Raw genomic sequence first — 17,581 nt, forward strand, 5'->3', positions numbered from 1 at the left:
TAAAAAATACACAACAAACTATTTACATTAATTTTTACACAAAGTATTTACAAACCATTATAAAATTTTACATGTTTCTAGCAACATGCCAGTCATTGTAGCAGTCACATTTGTGTACAAAGCACATAGGCACAACACAGGAAGAGTACTTCACTGGTGTCTTTGCATGACACTGCCTGCACTTCAGACGACCAGCGGTGCAAGATTTGGTGATGTGCAACGGCCTGTGATGTGCTCTTCGTGGAGCAGGAGATACGGGTCTGGCTGTGGATTGAGACCCCAATCGTGCTGTAATTAATCCACTAAAGCCGCATATCACTGTTTTCAGAATTTCATTGGCTATACGATGCGTCAGTCATTTCCACTCTTCGATGTAATTGGTTTGATCAGTAAACAAAGGAAAGTGGGTATGCCCTTACATTCGACACAGACTGTGGTTGGGTATTGAAGGCTTTGGACAGGACATGGAAGCTCCTATTGGGTCAAATGAGGTGTCAATCGAAAGGTCAGAGTGCGTGCTTCCATTTTGATACCGGATATAGGAAATGTTTACATCTGAACTGAAGTTAGTACCGATTATATGTGAAAGATTAGGCACAGCTGCCAGGTGCTTCGAAATGATGCAACAAGAGTCTGTGGATATTTATTGATGTAATAATGTGATTTGGACTAAACATTTTACTTGATTTGATCATTTGGACATTTGACAATGAAACAACACCGTTTTTGTCGGGAAGTTATGGTTCAGTGGACTACTATGAAGCTTCGTAGGTGAGTTGCCTAAATTTTGTTGTTGGTTGTTTATATGTTGGTGGTCTGACAAAGATATAGATTGTACCTGCTGTTGTGATTGTATCTTAAAATGGTTTATATCAATAGAAAATCAAGAAATGTAGCTTTCCAAAGATATGTGGCATGTGTACCAATGTAACACACAGCAGTTTTGTTTATCGCATACTTTTATTTTGTACATTTAAGGGCCCGTCCGCGGGCTTAGGTTTCCATGTCGATAATCAGTCAAATATATATGTTTTTTATATTATTCGGATGAAACCTTTATTCGTTTTGAAGTCATTATTCGTGCCTTTGGGGTATTCGGCTTCGGGCACATCCCTATTACAGACATTACATCAGAAATTAGCATAATTAATTATGATTCAAAGTAATGGCCAGCATTATCTATTCACTTCCAACCATGTTAAATAAAAGTATACATTCTACAATTCTGAATCTATGTAATGATTAACATTGTCCCATGTCTGTCAAACATGTTGAGTGGTCCAAACATCATCTGCAGCCTGAAACTGAACTTTTGTGTGGATTTTAGAAATGAATACACTTTGTTGCATAGAGGGCTATAGGATGATCTCTTCCTCCCTTGCTTCCTATTTAGTGAATGACTTAACCTCCAGTGTGCTGTCTATCTGCACTGGTGTCAGAACAGTTTGAAATGCACCTTATTTTCATCCTAACTCCATATAAAGACTCTGAAAGCAACATTTGTCAGCTTTTGGATGAACCATTGGTTCTCAATGTGATAATTCATAGTAAATATACGATTTCTAAGGGAAAAAATTTGCTGAAGTACACGTTATGTTTAGCAGCATGGTGTATCACGATAAAACAATAAAATAAAAAAAATGGCATATCGGATAATACTAGAGACTCAAACAGGTTTCAATGTTTCTCACCTGATGTGGTTTTGTTGGCGTTTCTCACAACGACAAACTCCGCTGTGGTCAGCGCCATGTTGTTTTGTCACATGACTCCATACATCTAAAGTTTAACCCCTTACTGACAGCACAGATTCTCCTGAAACTTGATCAGTCAGTTTAAATGAATTAAAATTATGCGCTGCGTGAAACAAAGCCAAAATACATCACCCATGCATGTGTACGTGGGGTCTCACAAAGTTAATACTTTGATGTATATTCCTATCTGACATACAGTGAGCTAATATATTTTTTTATGTGTTAAAATTGCCTATAACCACTGTTACAATCGTAACAGGTGCAACAACTATGATGAAATGACTACACTTAAATTATATGGTCTTTTAATCAATAAGTCTTTGGTAGAATGTCACATGGGGGACTTTATGCCAGCACTACTGAAATGTCACTCTGATGCGTATTTTCAACTAATCACTCAAATGCCAATGGGCCTTGCATGTCACGTGACCAATCTTTTTTATGTGATTGATTGCGACAATCTAATGATTGGATGTATTCTCACAGAGAGGAACATTTTCAGCGATTAAAACCCTAAAGATTCCCTCTGTTCTGTTCATTTGGTAAGTTAATTTGACTGTACTTGTATCTGCTTGTGTCTATTATATTGTTGGTTGGCAATCAGGGCTGGACTGGTAATCTGCCATACCGGGCATTTTCCCGGTGGGCCAATGCACTTTGGGGCTGATCAGGGGTGGACTGGCCATTGGGAGAACCGAGCGGGCCGGTGGTTTGGCCGCAAATGTGCATAATGTGACGCGATAAACTAAAATGAGCCGCCGCGTTATGCAGAACGGACCACAAAACGGAACCGCTATATGCAGAAAAGGACAGCGTCCACACATATAAATAGTCAGTTACATTTGTCGTAGTCTACTATAATAACGCCTCAGTTCACACTTGTGCTTTTTTTTAGATGGCAGACCACACTGCAGTGCTGCAGGGCGTTAAAAGGTCTCTTGACGTAAGATACCCTGTTCTGACGCCCAATATTCAGGGCTTCCAGGCAGCTGTAAGTAAATATTTGCATCATTTACATTTAAAGTGACATTGCAATTTACCTTCCATGCCAGGTCAATGATGTTGTTTTTGTATTTAAAAAAACACTTTATTTATGCATGTTCTGTACCTATGCTTCCAGGGTTACTTAATCTTACAAATGAGCAAAACCTTTGCATCTTTCATTTGGAGTGTTCATTTGTATGAAGCCCCATCTCTTATAATTGCTTTGCTTGCTAATCAAGCGAGTTACCCTCACAAGCCAACATGTATAAGCACAAGTCTGATGAAATATTTCCTGTTAAAGGTTGCAGCAGGAGCGACTGAAGTGGCAGTGTTTGGTTCTGCTTCTGAGATGTTCTGCAGGAAAAACATCAACTGCTCCATAGAGGAGAGTTTGCAGAGGTTCGAGCAGGTCATCTCTGCAGCCAAACAGGAGGGGATACCAGTGCGGGGGTGTGACTTCAACTCTCCTACATATTTCTCTAGGCCAGTGTTCATCATGTGCACTTTCAGACTTAAACACAAATCTTTGGTGAAAATCAGGTCAACAAGCTGACCTCACAATAACCTGAGATATCAAACCAGGTTAAGTGAAGAAAGGATGGTATGGCATATAGTGGATACAGTACTAGTGACTGGATGGCTGTAGGTTGAAGCCTTAGAGTACAACACTTGAGATTGCCTAGATGGATTCTGCTGAATTTTTTGGTTTCCACTGCAATGATTTTGAGGGGAAAATTTGCAGAATTCTGAGGAATGGTGTGTTCATCAGAGCTGAAATGGAATCTGAAGTTAATGGTATCTAGTGGTATCTGAATGCAAGCCAAAATATTTAATGAACAAACATGCAAGGGATGTACAGATCTTTGCATGATGTGCATTATACCTCTGTGGAAATTTGCTAAGCTTTCTGTTGACTTCAGAATCTTTGTGCATATAGTCAATCAAAGGGGTGTGGCAATGAATTATCTAGCTGTGGCTGGCTTTCCATCTGCACGTTTTATGCAACTTTTAGGTTATCAAATAATGGGTAGCTTAGTGGTAAAGACACTGGCTACCACACATGGAGTCACTAGTTTGAACATAGCTGAGATTCACGGACGTAGCTGAGATTCATCCTCTGCCACCCAGATTGATGTAGTCACTACACCACCATGAGGATTTAGAGCACATTGGGAATTGTGCAAGGGGAGAAAATATATATTTTTTTTTTTATGAAATGTATATGCTTGCTTGAGGTTGATAAGTTATTTATTGGATAAGAAGACATGCAGATAAACTAAGATGGAAACACTTTTAACAAATACACTCATTGGCCACATAATTAGGCACACCTGTACACCTACTTATTCATGATATTGTCTAATCAGCGAATCGTCTGGCAGCTGTGCAATGCATACAATCATGCAGATACGGGTCAGAAGCTTCAGTTAATGTACTTTAACAATCAGAATGGGGAAACATTTTTATCCCCGTGATTTTGACCATGGCATGATTGTTGGTGCCATGCTATATATGTAATAATTGAAGACGTAAGGGTGAGCAATCTGTAGAACTTTGGGAATAGCGGGTGTTCCAATTCTGCAGAAATCTGCAGAGCTTTCAAGCCCAGAATCCATGTGGACCTGCCCATTAGCTGCCGCCATTGTACCCTTGAGTAAGACTCTCTGTACTACAGTAAGTGACTACTTGACTTACTAAGTCTGTAGTACTGTACTGTAGGAGCCAACAGTTCTGCTTATATAACCAATTCCAAGATCCATCTTTGATCTTCGAAAGGTCAATAGTTTCTTTTATTTTTGTTCTTACTTTTAGACTATTCTCCTTTGAGGTTTGAGGATGGTGTATTGGAGCGACATGAAATTATTCCAGAATTAATGAGTAAATCATTCATTTTCCAGATGAGTATGCAGTGTGGTGCTTTGTATCACTTAGAAGTACAAGTCCAGATGTGTCCAGAGTTTGTAGGCTGGCCTTTCTCATTGAAGTAAAAACCTGTCACACTTCAGTCTGACGTACCTATTCTGGCAAATGTGACTCAACGCATGCTGCTCAAGTAGAGACTCCATGGAAATTCTGGTAGCAAACAGAAGTATCTTCTGACTTACCATGAGCCCAAGAGAAACATTCTCAACTTTTCACTTGTTTGCTCACTGTGTCCAGCGGTACATGTTTCCTTCACATATGGAAAGCACATATAGTTTTTACATCGCTCTCCAGCAACATTTCTCATTTCACTGTCGACGCTATTGGTACTATTTGTCACAACCGTTTGACACAACCATATGTTTTGCATGCTGCTGAACATTTTGTTATTCAATGATAGATGTAATCCATCGTAAGAGCAGTTCTGGCCACTGTGGACTGGTCTACTTGTGGTTGCAATAAAACAGGACTTGGCATTATTTCACCTATAATGCATGACTGTTGATAAGCTCATGGCTATATATTCTACAGAATATGCTGAACTTTTCCTCTGATATTTCTTTCTCTTATTTCCAGGTACGTTTCCTGTGCTCTTGGCTGCCCATATGAGGGACAAGTAAAACCATCACAAGTCACAAAGGTATAGTATTGAATCGTTCAACATAAAACAGCAGCCCAATGCAAAATAAAAGGAAGAGTTCACCCAAAAAAATGTACTGTCTTAATTTACTGACACTCACTCTCTTCCAAAGCCATTTCATTTTTTTTTATTATATCCTGCCTGCATTTTGCCGTGTAATGAATGTGAATCGGAAATGGTGCTCAAGCTCCAAAATTACAAAAACACTGCATAAAAGTACAACAAAAGTAGTGTATATGACTTATACAAGACTAAATTCAAATTCTTCTCAAGCCTTCTTTTGATTGCTCTGTGTGAGGAGCAGACCAACATTTAAGCCATCCAAAGCAGACCAGCAAAGCGAACCCTTTACAATTATGTTCCCTTTGTTAAGGGTTCATAAAGGGGTTCATTAATGACTAACAAGTTATTTACAAATGCATCATAAAGAACTTCATCATAAATAGACTTCATCCAGTTCTTGCAAAACAGTGAGTATTTTAATGTATATGTTATAAATGCACTTGTATACACATAGGCCCAGATTTACTAAAGGTTTTGTGTATAGAAACATGTGCAAACTTGATAGCACATTAAAATAAGGTCTGAGTTGATCTGCTAACGTAGTCTTTTAAAGATTGCGTCTTCCAGATCGCGCTCTAGATGCAAATGATTTGTCAAGCCTGAAAGTCATTTCAGAATCGGAAACTACGAGAGCAAATTAATACAAATGAAATGTAGGTATTAGTCTGATTTGCACTATGCATCATGCTGTCATTGTGGCAAAAAGGAGACTTTGAGAATAGATAATGTGTAGAACCAGGGCCGTAGCTAGTGGGGTGAAAGGTGGTAACGATTCTATGTTGGTCCATAGTAAACGTTTGGTTACGTATGTAACCTCCGTTCCCCGAGGGAGGGAACGACACGTTGTGTCGGAGAAGCGACACTAGGGGTCTCTCTTGAGCGCCGATATCTACCTCTGATCTATGAAAAAAGGCCAATGAGAGTTGGCAGCCGGTACTTGCATGTCCCGCCCCCGGACATATGGGTATTTAAGCGACGCAAATACGGGAGTTCATTCAGGATTTTTCTGAGTAGCCGGAAATGGTCCGGCCACAACAGTGGCTCGGTTCAGCGACATGGCGGAGGAAAGACACAACGTGTCGTTCCCTCCCTCGGGGAACGGAGGTTACATACGTAACCAAACGTTCCCCTTCTGTCGCTCTCTCCACGTTGTGTCGGAGAAGCGACACTAGGGGACCCATTCCAATCTTGCCATGCGCTGAACCGTGTACGTGAACCGCCGAAACAGAGGCGGGCAGGGATTTCATCCAGTGCCGCGCATCGTCTGTACCTGGCTGCACGTACCCTTCCCCAATGCCCCATAAGAACATCGGAATCCTTCTAGTTACCCTGGGAGGGGAACAAGGCGATGTTTGCCAACATGGGAACGGGGCAGCCTGGCTGGGCCTCTTTTCTCTCTATGTTTCTCGCATAGAGCAATCACGGCCGGAGCCCTTACAGGCATATAGGGAAGGGGGTCTTACCCAGACCCTGCGGAGACCACATCTGCCCTTTTTCTTGGGGAGGAAAATTGGTAGACACGTCACACGGCCGTCTTAGGGCTCTTGTGGAAAGTATGGTGCGGTGGTAGATCCAGCCTCAAAAGGGGGGAGTTGCTACAGCACGGCGACCGGGGCAGCTGTAACTGCCTAAGGGAGACACGGGGGTCCGCTCATAAGGGGACAGAACCGTGGAATTTACACACAGGGGGAGTCCGAGCAGGAGGCCTTACCTGTGGAGCACCTATACCAGTACAGGGTAGCCATCAGGGTACCCGCAGTGGCCTGGGTCGGCGAGTTCCTCCGCTGAACCGCGGACCCGGAGGGCTGGGGAGGAATCAACCAGGGTCCCGACTTGGAGTGGGGCGCCCTGGGAAGAAGGCGCACTACTTTACCTTGAAGTCAGGAAAAGGGCGCTGGGCATAGCTGATCCACCCGGCCGGTCGGTCTACGTGTTACCGAGTTCTACGGGCTCGGACCTGACAAAACACGAGATGCAACCGACTCAACGCGGAGGTTGTAAAACCTTGCGAAGGTGTTGGGTGTTGCCCAACCCGCGGCTCTACAGATGTCTGCTAGGGAGGTGCCCTTGGCCAGTGCCCACGAGGACGCAACACCCCTTGTTGAGTGAGCTCGGACCCGCAAGGGTAGGGCACAGCCTGGGTGTGATAAGCCAGTGTGATGGCGTCGACAACCCAGTGGGCGAGCCTCTGTTTGGAGACGGCATTCCCTTTCTGCCATCCCCCAAAGCAGACAAAGAGCTGCTCAGAGCGTCTGGTGCTCTGTGTGCGGTCCAGGTAAATGCGCAGGGCGCGCACTGGACATAGCAACGAAAGGGCTGGGTCTGCCTCCTCCCGGGCAGCGCTTGCAGGTTCACTACCTGATCTCGGAAGGGTGTGGTAGGAACCTTGGGCACATAGCCCGGTCACAGTCTTAGGATCACAGACGTATCCACCGGACCGAACTCCAGGCAAGTGTCGCTGACAGAGAACGCTTGCAGGTCCCCGACCCTCTTGATAGAGGCGAGCGCGATCAGCAGGGCCGTCTTAAGAGAGAGGGCCCTGAGTCCAATTGATTCAAGCGGCTCGAAGGGAGGTCTCTGGAGTCCTGCCAAGACTACCGAGAGATCCCAGGAGGGAACTAGGCCTGGCCGGGAGGGATTCAACCTCAGGAACCTCAGGCGCCTCTCAGGAACCTGAGGATCAGGTCGTGCTTACCCAAAGACTTGCCGTCTACAGGATCGCAGCAATGGCGGCAACATACACCTTGAGGGTGGACGGGGACAGCCTCCTGTCCAGCCTCTCCTGTAGGAACAGGAGCACTGACTTGATCGCGCATCTCTGCGGGTCTTCAGTTCGGGAAGAACACCAATCTGCGAACAAGCGCCACTTTAGGGCATAAAGGTGCCTGGTAGAGGGGGCTCTGGCTTGGTTGATTGTATTCACAACAGTCGCCGGTAAGCCGGCTAGCTCTTCCGCATCCCGTCCAGGGACAGGACGTGGAGGTTCCAGAGGTCTGGGTGCGGGTGCCAGAGCGTGCCCCGTCCCTGAGAGAGGAGGTCCTTTCTCAGGGGAATTCGCCAGGGAGGAGCTGTCGTGAGAAGTCTGAGTTCCGAGAACCAAGTCCGAGTGGGCCAGTAGGGGGCCACTAACGTGACATGCTCCTCGTCCTCCCTGACCTTGCACAGCACCGGTGTAAGAAGGCTCACTGGGGGAAATGCGTACTTGCGCAGCCCCGAGGGCCAGCTGTGTGCCAGCGCGTCTGTCCCGAGGGGAGCCTCTGTTAGGGCGTACCAGAGCGGGCAGTGGGAGGTTTCCTGGGAGGCAAACAGGTCTACTTGGGCCTTGCCAAACCGTTCCCAAATCAGCTGGACCGACTGGGGGTGAAGCCTCCACTCCCCGCCGGGCAGGCGTTGTCGTGATAGCGCATCCGCTATGACGTTGAGCTTACCGAAGATGTGAGTGGCACGCAGCGACTTGAGCCGCTCCATAGGAGGAGACGGCGGGCGAGTTGTGACATGTGGCGGGAGCGTACGCCGCCTTGGCGATTTATGTACGCCACCACCGTGGTGCTGTCCGATCTCACGAGGACATGTTTGTCCCGAACTAACGGGAGGAACTTCCTGAGAGCAAGAAGGACGGTCAGCAAATCCAGGCAATTGAAGTGCCAACGCAAAGGGGGCCCTTTTCCAACGGCCCGCTGCTGCGTGCCCGCTGCACACGGCACCCCACCCGGACCAGGAGGCGTCGGTTGTGACCAGAATGTGTCGGGACACCTGCTGCAGGGGCACTCCTGCCCGTAAAAAGCAGAGGTCTGTTCAGGGTCGGAGTGTTTTGAGGCAGGCGGGGATGATCCTTACCCGATGCGTGCCGTGGTGCCATGCTTGTCTCGGGACTCGAGTCTGGAGGCAGTGCTGGAGTGGTCTCATATGCATCAACCCCAGCGGCGCGACTGCCGCGGAGGACGCCATATGCCCCAGGAGCCTCTGGAAATGTCTTAGAGGGACCACTGTGCCTGGCTCGAAGGAAGCGAGGCAGTCCAGCACCGACTGAGCACGCTCGCTCGTGAGACGTGCTGTCATTGAGACTGAGCCCAACTCCAACCCAAGAAAAGAGATGCTCTGAACCGGAGTGAGCTTGCTCTTTTCCCAGTTGACCTGAAGCCCCAAGCGGCTGAGGTGCCAGAGCACCTGGTCTCTGTGTGTGCATAGTAACTCTCGAGAGTGTGCTAGGATGAGCCAGTCATCGAGGTAGTTGAGAATGCGGATGCCGGCTACTCGTAGCGGGGCAAGGGCCGCCTCTGCGACCTTCGTGAAGACGCGAGGGGACAGAGACCGGCCGAAGTGGAGGACTTTGTAAAGAAACGCCTGGCCTTCGAACGCGAACCGTAAGAAGGGTCGGTGTCGTGGCAGAATTGAGACGTGGAAGTACGCGTCCTTCAGGTCTACCGCTGCGAACCAATCTAGATGCTGAACACCAGCCAGAATATTTCTCTGCGTGAGCATTTTGAATGGGAGTTTTAACAAGGCCTGATTGAAAACTCGCAGGTCCAGGATTGGTCGTAAGTCGCCGCCTTTCTTGGGTACAATGAAGTAAGGGCTGTAGAAACCCTTCCTCATTTCGGTTGGAGGGACGGGCTCCACCGCGCCCTTGGCTAAGAGGGTCGCGATTTCCGTGCGCAGGGAACTGGCATGCTCGCCGTGTTCTGCGGAAAAGCGGATGCCCCTGAAGGGGGGCGGGAGCCAGGCAAACTGAATTGCGTAACCGAGTCGAACGGTCCGGTGCAGCCAGCGTGATGCGTTGGGAAGCGAAAGCCACGCTTCCCAGCTCTGCGCTAGGGGCACCAAAGGGACGAGTATTTTGGACGTACCTGGCGGGGCCTCGCAGCGGGGCGGAACAGGTAGTGCATCATCGGGCGGCTTCGTCGCGGCCTGAGGCTGAGGTGCTGAGAATAGACTCAAAGCACTTACCTTGCTCCGCGCACCCGGCAGGGGGCGGGTTCGTGACTGAGGAGGAGGTCTGATGCTGGCGTATTCTGGACTCATCTGAACCGGCCGGCTGGGGGACAGTCATGGGCAGGTGGAAGGCGGGATCGCCGCATCCGGTGTACCGGGACTGTCGTAATCTGAAAGCAGATTGCCTTGAGAACGGCATTTGCGGGCCAGGTGACCCAGAGGCAAAGGAAATAGCTCTTTTATTGAGAATGTGGGTACCACAGCCCCCGTCAGAGGGTGTGGCAAATGAAAAAACAAAGGATTCTCCTCCCGGCCCTCCACCGGGGGACGGAGCGGTCTTACCACCTCCGGAGCTAACGTCTTCGGCTCTGGGTCGGCTGTCTCATGAACGCTTGGGAGCCTTCCGGGTCCTAGAGGGGGTTCGTGAGACAGGGGGCACGCGCCGCCTGCGGGGTGCTCGACGCTGGGGCTGAGAGCTGGGCCCGGGTTGAGGCGGAGCAGGAGCTGGTTTCTTCACCGCAAGGGGACGCCCTCGGCGAGCAGACGGGGCAGGGCCCGTAGCGGCAGGTGTGCGGCGGGGCATGATGTGAGAGATGGCCTCCGTCTGCTTTTTCACCACGGAGAACTGTTGGGCGAAGTCCTCGACGGTGTCGCCGAAAAGGCCAATCTGAGAGACAGGTGCGTCCAGGAAGCGGTTCTTGTCGGCCTCACGCATCTCGACCAGATTGAGCCAGAGATGGCGTTCCTGGACCACTAGGGTGGCCATCGCCTGTCCGAGTGCCTGCGCTGTGGCCTTCGTCGCTCTCAGGGCAAGGTCGGTTGCTGAGCGCAGTTCCTGCAGCACATCAGGATCAGGTCCACCCCCGTGCATGTTTCTGAGTGCTTTGGCCTTGTGGACTTGCAGGAGGGCCATCGCATGCAGGGCAGAGGCAGCGCATCCAGCCGCACTGTAGGCCTTCGCGTTGAGCAAGGATGTTGTCCTACAGGGCTTGGATGGGAGTACGGGGCGGCCACGCCAGGAGGTAGGGCTACCGGGGCATAGATGGTACGCAACTGCCCTATTGACCTGGGGAATCGCCCGTATCCGTGGCGCTCTCCGCCGTCGAGGGTTGTGAGAGTGGAGCGGGTGGCACCACGTAGACGTCAGCTCGTCATGCACCTCCGGGAAAAACGGGACCGGGGTTATGCGAGGCCGCGAACGGCGTGCTCTCCCCAGGAACCAGTCATCCAACCGTGAAGGCTGTGGGGAGGATGGAGGGTTCCAATCCAACCCCATGCTCACGGCGGCCTGGGAAGCATGTCAGACATCTGAGCATCGGCCTCAGCCTGGGCCTGCTGGCCCGAAGGCGGCAGTCCAGGGGAGTCCTCGGCATCAGACATCACACTCTCCGATGCAGCGGCGAGCTCATCTGCTTCGGGCTCGGGAGGATAGACAGCCAGGCCGTGAGGCGAGCCGCTATCGCCGCGAGCATGGACGGGGACCAGCGAGCGTGTCGGGGAACAGGAGGTTCGCGGGGGGCAACTCGGCGAAACTGCACCCGCTGCCACCCCCAAATCGCCCCCAGCGCCAACCGCATCGTCCTCAATCCCGTGGGAAGAAGAAGCAATGCGGGGTGCAGCTGGGGTGGCTTGCTTTCTGTTGAAAGCAAGCCGCGACCGCAACGTGGTCATGGTCATGTTCTCGCAGTGAGAACATGAACCATCCACAAACGCCGCCTCGGTGTGATCGCGGCCCAAACACACGAGACAGCGCCTGTGGCCGTCTGAAGCGGAGAGGCTTCTACCGCATCCAGGAACAACACAGGGGCGGAAGGGCATCTTGAAAAAGACGCCTCCTGAAAAGGACGTTCAACGCCGCTGTGTTTTGCTCTTTTAGAGAAATGACTCTTTTAATAGAAATTTGCTCTTTTAAATACACAATGTGTGTGTGTGTCTGCGCTGTCAAAGCGCTCAGGGGCAACAATGCACGCTGTGCAATGTGAAGGAGAAAGCCTCTGTTGTGTGCCGTCAAGATCAACAGCATGCAGATCGTCAGAGGAAACAGGAACGTTTACAGTGGTGTGTAAACTCGCAGCAAACTGCAGACAGACCATCGGCTCTGAAGAAATTTTCTGAATGAACTCCCGTATTTGCGCCGCTTAAATACCCGTATGTCCGGGGGCGGGACATGCAAATACCGGCTACCAACTCTCATTGGCCTTTTTTCATAGATCAGAGGTGGATATCGGCGCTCAAGAGAGACCCCTAGTGTCGCTTCTCCGACACAACGTGGAGAGAGCGACAGAAGGGGAACTGTATTTTTTTATAGGAAATGGGCCCTGACCAATATACAGTCAGAGGGCCCAGAATTCCTTGCAACGGCCCTGCGTAGAACACACTTTAGTGACACACACATTCATGTGAAATGTAATTAATATTCATGAAAAAACTGTTTCATTCGATATCATAACAGATAACATCATAAGCCTACTAGCAATTTAGGCCCAAATTATGTCATAATTTAATGTTTTAAACATTATTTTTAACTGCAAATTTTAAAGTGGCAGTTCTTTCCAGCTGGCAGGTCGATACGCACCTGTATGCCCAACAGGTTTCGTCTTGATTCCGTGAAATGAACAGGGAGCGCAAGTTCTGTACAGCTTCCCATGTCACTCTCGTGCGCAGCTAACTTTGCCATGGTCAAGATAATAGCGGTTTGAAATTCAGATTTAATTTAAGTATACATCAGTGGTGCAATGGCTTAACGTGTTCATAATATTGTATTTTCTTTGTGAATTATGAACATTTCAAGTGAAGAGTGTAATTTACATTCTCATCAACTACTCACACTTGTTCAATAGCAGGGATTTTATGATGATTTTATGATAAAATAAAACATTTAAATGCCATACTGAATAAAAATAAGATGGTATTTAGTGAGAGCTGTACAGTAATTCAATAATAACTTTTTTAGTTATTTGCATGGTTTACTTAGTTAATCACCCGCAAAATGCCCATGATACTCACACACAATTTCATAGATTACACAAGCAAATTAGCACCATTTATTTGAGAACTTGCACTAATTCATTTTAATGAATTAAAATGCACTAATTCATGGTTTATATCACACTGTAGCAAAATAGACTCTTATAGTAAGATTGAAAGTAGGAATTATTTTATTTAGCTACAGTCTGCTATATGTTCATATTCTTATATATTGCTGTAATGTCTTGACTAATTATGTTGTCACTTTCCTTGACACGTTGATGTCAAAATAATTGTTTTACCTAATCCTAGTTACCTAAAGTCCTTTGCAAAATTACTTCTCAGGTCTTCATGCTCATTCACAGCATGTATCATATAATAAAGCATTAAAACATACTGAACTTTTTAGGAATTTTCCATGTTCAATACAAGTTAAGCTCGATCGACAGCATTTATGGCAGAATGTTGATTACCACATAAATGTATTTTGACTCGTCCCTCCTTTTCTTTAAAAAAATAAAATAAATTCACTTTCAAAGGAAGTGAATGGGGCCAATCTGTAAACATTTAAATACTCACTGTTTCAAAAGTATAGCCAAAAGATGTAAACAATATGCATGTCATCATGATTTCAGTCTAATAAAATCGCTTATTACCCTTTTCTGTGTTTATTATATCCAATTTTTTATTTGTTGCCATGCTGATTTAACACTGTAAACCCAAAAATCCTAAAATGACTGTAAAAACCATGATTTATATATTTTTTTTTTATAAGAAAAGAAAAATTATTTATTGCGGTAATCCACAATATGCCACAGATGCTTTCGTTTAACTTGTCATGAATATATAAAAATATATATATAAAAGATAAAGATAATCATATAGGCACATAAAGATAATCCATAAGACTCCAGTGGTGTAGTCCATGTCTTCTGAATATTATATATATATATATATATGTTTTTTTTTTGGAGCTTTAAAGTTTTGGAACCCATCGACTTGCGATAAGGTGCACTTACTAATGTTGAATAAGTGTTATTAAGCATATATTTCATGTGAAGTAAAACGGCTCACTAGTTGACAGGTATTGCATTAATGTCACCCTTTTCATGCATGTTGCTATAATTGCATATTTATGATTTATAATGATATAATAATTTATAATTTGTAAATAACTTATTAGTCATTAGTGAATCCCTTTATAAACCCTTACCATGGAAAACCTTAACGGAAAGAGTTACTCTAGCTAAATTTAAGCAGACCAAAATCGAAGCTCTGAAATTCACTACAAAAGTTGTAAGGTCTTCAAAAATAGCATGTTAGTGACATTGGTTCTCAGATGTTTAGTAACAAACTCTCATTGTTGTGTAACATGATGAGCCATGTTTGATTTGAGAGCTACAGTAGAGGGTGAGATTTCATTGAATAACAACTGTTCCACACAAATGTTTCCACATGACTTGAGGACACTTGGGACATTGCATCAACACACCATTTTCATATCCCTTACAATGTTTTGCTGGCCTGCTTTTGTCAGATTAACATTTTGTCTGCTTCTCACACAAATCAATCACATGGCTTAAGAAGATTTGGAATATAGTGCACATTCATATTGACTACTTTTAGGATACGTTCCTTTTAATGGTTCTTTTTGGTCATTTTGGAAGTTAAAAACCCCTGGTTCCTGTTCACTTTCATGGTATGGAATAGAGTGGCCAAGATATTGTGGTATTAAGCCGAAGAAAGAGATTAATATATTTTTGGATCGCCATGAGAGTGTGTAAATAATGACAGCATTTTTCACTTTTGGTTGAACTGTTTTTTCGATGGACATGTGATAAATCTCAGAGTGTTGAGCGCTGTGAAAAACTTTTCTTCCAACAATTTTTGTAGTCCCATGAGGCCCTTATAAAGATGTTTATGAAAAACCTGCATGACGCTGTAACACAGCAGTGCCTCCCTAATGCTCAGAATGAGCTCTCTGTGTGCGTGCCTTCGTGCTGTTTATGTTTCCAGGAGGGATAGTGTGTTTATGGATTTCCTCTGTTTCCTTCTGGCCCAGGTGGCAAAGCACTTGTTTGAGCTGGGCTGTTATGAGGTGTCCCTGGGGGACACCATTGGCGTGGGTACTGCAGGCTGCATGGCCAAGATGCTGAGTGACGTGATGACAGCGGTGCCCGTGAGCGCACTGGCAGTGCACTGCCACGACACCTACGGTCAAGCGCTGCCCAATATTCTTATTGCATTGCAGGTAAGGGATGATATGTAGTGCACAATCATAGGACACATAATCTACAGGAGGGGTTGACAGAGGGGACTGTTATATCCATAATCTGCAGAGACTTCTACCACAAAAATATGTTAAAGTTGTCTGCCCTGCCCCAGACTCGAAGCTCATGCGGGTTGCCAGAATGTTGACAAGCAAATTAGTTAGTTTGCTGGCTTCTATGGCTGCAGCACGCAGTGTTGTTTGCCTGAAAACTTGTTTAAATCGGGCAACCCGGCGGTGTCTAAATATTATTGGTGAGTGGGCAGTGGACGGGATCACACAGGCCAAAACATAAACAGAACACTTCAAAGTAGAATATACTGGCTTTAGCATTGTAATCTGAGAAGCCAGTATTTCAACTTAACATGTTTTCTAATTCTCTAATGACACATTATGGTAATTGTATGATTTATTACAGCAAAAATATTACATATAGCTCGTTTAAAGATGATGTTTGTAATTGTTTCAATGTCAAAATAGGGTCAATGATGAGACGCTGATTTGTTTTTATTTTATTATTTTGCCCAGAGTTTATTAAAAAAAAAAATATATATATATATATATATATATATATATATATATATATATATATATATATATATATATATATATACACTCACCTAAAGGATTATTAGGAACACCATACTTTTACTGTGTTTGACCCCCTTTCGCCTTCAGAACTGCCTTAATTTTACGTGGCATTGATTCAACAAGGTGCTGAAAGCATTCTTTAGAAATGTTGGCCCATATTGATAGGATAGCATCTTGCAGTTGATGGAGATTTGTGGGATGCACATCCAGGGCACGAAGCTCCCGTTCCACCACATCCCAAAGATGCTCTATTGGGTTGAGATCTGGTGACTGTGGGAGCCATTTTGGTACAGTGAACTCATTGTCATGTTCAAGAAACCAATTTGAAATGATTCGAGCTTTGTGACATGGTGCATTATCCTGCTGGAAGTAGCCATCAGAGGATGGGTACATGGTGGCCATAAAGGGATGGACATGGTCAGAAACAATGCTCAGGTAGGCCGTGGCATTTAAACGATGCCCAATTGGCACTAAGGGGCCTAAAGTGTGCCAAGAAAACATCCCCCACACCATTACACCACCACCAGCAGCCTGCACAGTGGTAACAAGGCATGATGGATCCATGTTCTCATTCTGTTTACGCCAAATTCTGACTCTACCATCTGAATGTCTCAACAGAAATCGAGACTCATCAGACCAGGCAACATTTTTCCAGTCTTCAACTGTCCAATTTTGGTGAGCTCTTGCAAATTGTAGCCTCTTTTTCCTATTTGTAGTGGAGATGAGTGGTACCTGGTGGGATTTTCTGCTGTTGTAGCCCATCCGCCTCAAGGTTGTGCGTGTTGTGGCTTCACAAATGCTTTGCTGCATACCTCGGTTGTAACGAGTGGTTATTTCAGGCAAAGTTGCTCTTCTATCAGCTTGAATCAGTCGGCCCATTCTCCTCTGACCTCTCGCATCAACAAGGCATTTTCGCCCACAGGACTGCCGCATACTGGATGTTTTTCCCTTTTCACACCATTTTTGTAAACCCTAGAAATGGTTGTGCGTGAAAATCCCAGTAACTGAGCAGATTGTGAAATACTCAGACCGGCCCATCTGGCACCAACAACCATGGCACGCTCAAAATTGCTTAAATCACCTTTCTTTCCCATTCTGACATTCAGTTTGGAGTTCAGGAGATTGTCTTGACCTGGACCACACCCCTAAATGCATTGAAGCAACTGCCATGTGATTGGTTGATTAGATAATTGCATTAATGAGAAATTGAACAGGTGTTCCTAATAATCCTTTAGGTGAGTGTATATATATATATATATATATATATATATAATTATAATTTTTTTTAATAATAATATATAGGCCGATTGCACCACCTTTAGTGAGCTGCTGGCGCCCCGCTTTACATTGTGTCCCTATGCATTGCATACCTTGCATATGTGCCTCTGGGTTTGAGTTTATCTGTAACTGCTGATCTTCTGGGATTTTCACGCACAATAGTCTCTAGAATTTACTCCGAAT

The 17,581-nt window shown here is 45.9% G+C and overlaps 1 protein-coding gene across 2 annotated transcripts in view; it reads left to right on the plus strand.

Annotated features, from left to right (window-relative positions):
- The window catches only part of LOC127660474 (3-hydroxy-3-methylglutaryl-CoA lyase, cytoplasmic), a 76,555-nt gene that overhangs the window by 25,795 nt on the left and 33,179 nt on the right, over positions 1-17,581 (plus strand). For both annotated transcript variants that reach the window (XM_052150735.1, XM_052150736.1), the window contains 4 exons: positions 2,647-2,742; positions 3,037-3,185; positions 5,235-5,298; positions 15,323-15,511. In XM_052150735.1, coding sequence (XP_052006695.1) covers positions 2,647-2,742; positions 3,037-3,185; positions 5,235-5,298; positions 15,323-15,511 — 498 coding nt within the window. The remainder of the gene's footprint in view (positions 1-2,646; positions 2,743-3,036; positions 3,186-5,234; positions 5,299-15,322; positions 15,512-17,581) is intronic.

This window comes from Xyrauchen texanus, chromosome 20, assembly GCF_025860055.1.
Source record: "Xyrauchen texanus isolate HMW12.3.18 chromosome 20, RBS_HiC_50CHRs, whole genome shotgun sequence".
Lineage (NCBI taxonomy): Eukaryota > Metazoa > Chordata > Actinopteri > Cypriniformes > Catostomidae > Xyrauchen > Xyrauchen texanus.